Source organism: Alligator sinensis, unplaced genomic scaffold (genome assembly GCF_000455745.1).
Source record: "Alligator sinensis unplaced genomic scaffold, ASM45574v1 scaffold583_1, whole genome shotgun sequence".
NCBI lineage: Eukaryota > Metazoa > Chordata > Crocodylia > Alligatoridae > Alligator > Alligator sinensis.
The window spans coordinates 911,643-917,031 of record NW_005841983.1 but is presented as its reverse complement, the minus strand read 5'-3'; the positions used below and the strand labels follow the sequence as shown (position 1 = coordinate 917,031).

The window sequence follows — 5,389 nt, the reverse complement described above, 5'->3', positions numbered from 1 at the left end:
CTTTCCCTTTCTTACTTTTTTCTGTCCTTTTTTTCTATTTCTCCTCTTTTTTCTCTCCTTTCTCTTCTTTTTCTCTTGCCTTTCTTCTTTTTTTGTTTCTTTTCTTTCTTTACCTTTCTCTCTTTCTTTTTTCTCTCTTCTCTCCTTTTTCTCTTTTCTCTTTATCTTCTCTCCTTTTTCTCTCTCTCCTGTCTTTTCACTTTTTTCTTTCTTACTTTTTTCTGTCCTTTTTTTCTATTTCTCCTCTTTTTTCTCTCCTTTCTCTTCTTTTTCTCTTGCCTTTCTTCTTTTTTTGTTTCTTTTCTTTCTTTACCTTTCTCTCTTTCTTTTTTCTCTCTTCTCTCCTTTTTCTCTTTTCTCTTTATCTTCTCTCCTTTTTCTCTCTCTCCTGTCTTTTCACTTTTTTGTTTCTCTTCTCTTATTCTTTTTCTCTCTCCCTCCTCATTTTCTCTTCTTTCTCCTCTCTCATATCACAACATGCTTAACAAAAAAGTATACACAAGAACAAAGGTAGTATATGAAGTTTTATTTATTGTCACCAGGTTTAGAATTTTTAGAAAACCTGGTATTTACTGTAAGAAAGCAACATTTATTATTATTAACTATATTAATATGTGGTGCATTCTGCCATATACCCCCCTCCCCAGTTTTGTTTTTCTGGCATGCCGGCACTCCAGCACCTTACAGGGTAGACATTGCAATTTTTTCAGCAGTCCAGCCAAAAAATGTTGCTTACCCCTGAATTATGTTTATAGAGGTTGAAAAGGTAAATGTTAGATAAATTCAGCCTTTAATACTTTAAGCCCACAGAACACAGTGGAAGTCTGCTAATACCAAGTCTGGGTTTTACGTTTTACGTTAATTACATTAGTTTGCATAGATATAAAATAATTCTCACCTTCTGTGCTTGTATTTTGTAATGAAGCTGCATCTGAGAAAGAAACATATATAACAATAATGGAACAAATTAAAATTACAAAATAAAAAGTTAAAGTATTATGTAAATAAAATTAAACAGAGGAAATGTTAATAAAATCCTGCTTGCAGCATTATTGGTATAGGTGACAAAAGTAATAGAAGATTCTGCTGCAACAAATATATAAACAAACAGACACATAATATGAGTGCTTTAACTTTTTATGAGGTTTTGAGACTGGATTTTCAAGCACTCCACACTCACAAATGGGGACAGAGCTACAGAAACTCATAAAAAGCCATTAACAAATGAAAAAGATGCAAATATATGCTTTGGGGTTATATGAGAAATGATGAAAAATTACATCAATACAAGCAAGAACACAGAAATTAAGAGAAAAGCTTTATAATTTTTTTTTTTAATCAGGGATTTATGCAGCAACTTATTCACAACATTCTTGCCCGTCACAAAGTGTATGGTGTTCAGAGGGCAGTGCAAAACCATAAAACTGGAGGGGCTGCCAAAGGTCAGCTAGTTGTTCCACCTGATCAGAAGCAAGTTCAAGCATACCTAGACCATCACATGCAGATGTTTTTCTAACCCAGGGATACACAACCTCTGGCCCATGGGCAAAGTGCAACCCACGGAGCCATGGTATCTGGCCTATAGGGCTCCTAATGTGTCGGTAAATTTGGGAATGAGGGAGTGGTGGCAATTAATGCCTCCATTCTTCCCAACTACCAAATTCCCAACCCCAACTCTAAGCCCCGCATAGCTGGGTTAGGGCTGGGCCATAACCCTGCTCCCCCCCTTCAGTGATATTGGGGCCAGGTCACATGCTCTCCTCCTCCCACTGCTGTGTCAGGGATGGACCATGCCCCTTCCTCTCCTGCTGTGGCTGGATTGGGACTGGGCCAAACCTCCTCCTCTTCCCTTTCCCCCTTCCCCCACCTCCTCTGTGGCTGGATCAGAGCTTGTCCATACCCCTTCCCCTACACAGGATTGGATCAAGCCCCTACCACTGCTCCCCTGTAGGGCCACGTTGGAGCTGAGTCAAGCCCCCTTTCCCTCCATGAGGCTGGGCTGCCCCCCACCCCAGACCTCACAGCTCCTTCCACATGGCCACATGGGGTTCAACTGTGACCCCCCTCCCCAGCACCAGATTAGGACCACCAGCCAGATCCAGTCCATGGACAGACCAGGCACTACCCATCACAGGTCACAGGTCAAAAGGTTGAGCACCACTGTTCTAAACTGCTCTTAAAAACCTCCAGTGACACAAATTCCATGGGCTTCTTAGGTAACCTGCTTAATGATCTTTTTCTATGAGGAAAAGCTGTCCATCATCTAACCTAAAACTTGCCTGCTGTAAAATTCTTACTCTGATTTCAGTGGATGTGGTTAATTATCTTTAGGACAACCTTTTACATGTTTGAAGACTGCCATTTCATCCTTCAGTCTTATGCTTTTCTAGACTAAACAAATTCTGTTCTTTGAGGTCTTGTTTTTAAACACTTTATCACCTTTGCTGCTTTCCTTTAGATTTCCTGCCATATGTTTATATCTTTCTCAAAGTATGGGATCAAAAATTGGACACAGTTCTTCAGCAGTGCCTTACCAATGCTTCTGTGTCTTACATATGACTCACCACAATTAATACAACACAAAATGTCATTTGCCTTTTCTGTCATAGCATCACGTTATACACCCAATCAGCTTAGGGTCCCTACTCTCCAAATCCTCTCTCTACTATTGCTGCCTAGCTATCAATTTTGTATTTGTTTATATGATTTTTTTTCTAAAGCTTTTATTTGAACTTTTATTTACTTAGTTATATTTTATTGAATGAAGATTACTTAATCAGTCTATTAAGATAATTCTGAATTCTGTTCCAATCCTTGAAGACATTTGTAATGACTCATATACAAATCCAATGTGCATATTTTCTCTTTAATTATCCAAGTTGTTAATGAAAATACCATATGGTATCAGACCAAGGACAAGCCCCCATATGACTCCACTCTATATGTCGTCCAAGTGTGATAGTGAACAAGGTGAGTTTAGTATTTCAATCAGTTGCATCATCCCCTCTATCATATTTTCACTTACATCATATTTCCCTATTTTGCATGCAAGTATGTCATATGGGACTATGCTAAAAGCCTTACTAAAGATGTATCACTTCTACTGCTTCCCCTTTATCCTCTAAGTCCGTTGCTCTATCAAAGTTGGAAATTAGATTAGTGTAACTTGTAACATGGATATTTCAACCAATACTTTCTTGTAACCTTAGTAATTTTCTAAGGGCTTATACATTCATTAATTTGTACCAGTATCTTCCCAGGAATCAGTGCCAACTTTCTGACAAATGAACCCTGTACCCTCCCAGAGTGCTGCACTGATCTCTTCCCCCTGCCCCATCTGCTGCTCTGGTTTCTGCTTCTTCCTCAAATCTCCCATGTGTCACACACACAGGTTGCCCACGCCACTTGTAGCACAAATGCTGCAGATTGGCCACCCTGATCTAACTGCTCTATAATTCTTTAGTCCCTTCTTTTCCTTCTTTAAAAAGATAAGATATGACTGCCATTCTTCTATCATTTATGTCTTCAACTATATTCCATGAGTTCTCTAAAATGAGCACTTATGGTCTGAAGATTGCTTCAATCACTTCCTTTAGTAGCCTAAGTGGATTTTTTCAGTTTAGAAGACACAATGCATTAGGTAATAATTTAACAACATTTTAAGAAATCCTACACAAATGTATGTTAACATGTTAAAAAGTGCAGATTATTCTGAAGTGTTTGCTAACATAGTATTTGTTACCAAGAAATTTGATAATTGGACTAAAACTATACTTAGTTAAAACAAACAAGGAAAGACTGCTGTCCAAGACACAAACAGCCTATTTCATATTATAAACAAGGGCAAAAGAATTAGTATTTTAAATATTCCACTATTTTGAAAATAAATATATTTGGACTACCCTCATACAATCTCTTATTTAATACTTCCTTACTTTTTGCCCATGAGATTTTAAGAGCCAGATACAGGTAATAATGATTCTATAATCAATAATAATGATTCTATAATCAATCTTCAGTTTATTTTTAGCATCAACCCAATAATTAGGAGCAACTGAAATGCAACCTAGTCTATTTGGTGGCAAAAAAGGGGCACCTGTTTAGTAACACACACACACATATACATACAAACATGCATTTGTCTATATATTATACGTTATATGTGTGTATGTGTGCATGTATGAGTGATATTCTTCTATGGTTCCTTTAACATACAACTGAAGAAGCAATTTCTTTGTGTTTGAAATGCAGCACACCTTTTTCAATGAGATGGGAAAGTCTTCCACTTTTTTTTTCCAATTCCCTCCCTCCACTCTCACAAATTATTCACCTTTTATGTGAGGAAGCTACTGGTCAAGTAAGTCTCAGCTATCACTCCTTTCCTGCATGTAGCTCATCACTACAATGCTTGAGTGACCTCATTAGGGATAGCAGAATTTGCTTCATCTGATTAGAAGATGATACAAAGGATTTTAATCTTATGTAGGTGAAAAAAACACAACCCTAGACTGATTAGACCATTTACACAGCAGTTTCGAGATTTACGTGAAATACCAAAGAGTAGACAATTATCTAATAAGATAGAAAAATAAATCAGTGGTTTACAGGAAGTAATTTTCTTACCAGTTATGGTTACAGGCCGTGATAGAATTGATAACCGGGAATGTACAGTGTTTGCTGCAGGGGAAAAAACACATACAGAACATTAGATAAACTTGTTTGTTAATGTTGTCACTCTATTACCCATTTCATTCAACAATAACTGGAATTATTCACCAGCAGAGGGCAATACCTGCCTGTTAAAAGAACCCATGCAGAACACCTGTGATGCAAATCTCTGTTGGAATACCTACCCAGCATTTAGACCCCTAACAGACATTACACTTAAGATGTTATTAAGCTGTTAATTACATCTTAAATGGTAAAATGGCCATATATTCAGGCTATTAATTGCATGACAAAATGGGAAACCAGCCACAAAATTATTCTATAAAACAGGGGTAATATTTTTGTGGCTAGTTTCCATCATGCTTTAAATTAAACATGTGCCTGATGCTAGCTGCATGGTGGCATTTGGATGACAGCTCCCCTGTGTTGGGAGGCTGACAGCTATGTGGTGCAGCCCTTCACGGGCTGTTTTCAAGATCATGGGGAGTGACCTGGTAGGTTGACTGCTTTGCCCTGCAGCTCCCAGAGACTTTCAGACCAATGCACTTGACACATCACAGCCATAGGGACCCTGGGGTCAGGGTCCCATGCACCATGACCTTTAAAAACAGTGCATGCAGCCCAGTTTACATGTGGTTTTCTGACATCCCTGGAACTTTGGGACCCTGGGATCAGGGAACCTCTCCTGGATCCTGGGACCTAAAAAAAGAAACCACTGCAT

The 5,389-nt window shown here is 38.3% G+C and overlaps 1 protein-coding gene across 1 annotated transcript in view; it reads right to left on the bottom strand.

Annotated features, from left to right (window-relative positions):
• The window catches only part of ADGRG2 (adhesion G protein-coupled receptor G2), a 106,247-nt gene that overhangs the window by 61,083 nt on the left and 39,775 nt on the right, over positions 1-5,389 (bottom strand). Inside the window, exons 4-5 of the mRNA XM_025201119.1 lie at positions 4,624-4,677; positions 899-931 (exon numbers count right to left, since the gene is read on the bottom strand). Of these exons, the coding sequence (XP_025056904.1) occupies positions 899-931; positions 4,624-4,677 (87 nt within the window). The remainder of the gene's footprint in view (positions 1-898; positions 932-4,623; positions 4,678-5,389) is intronic.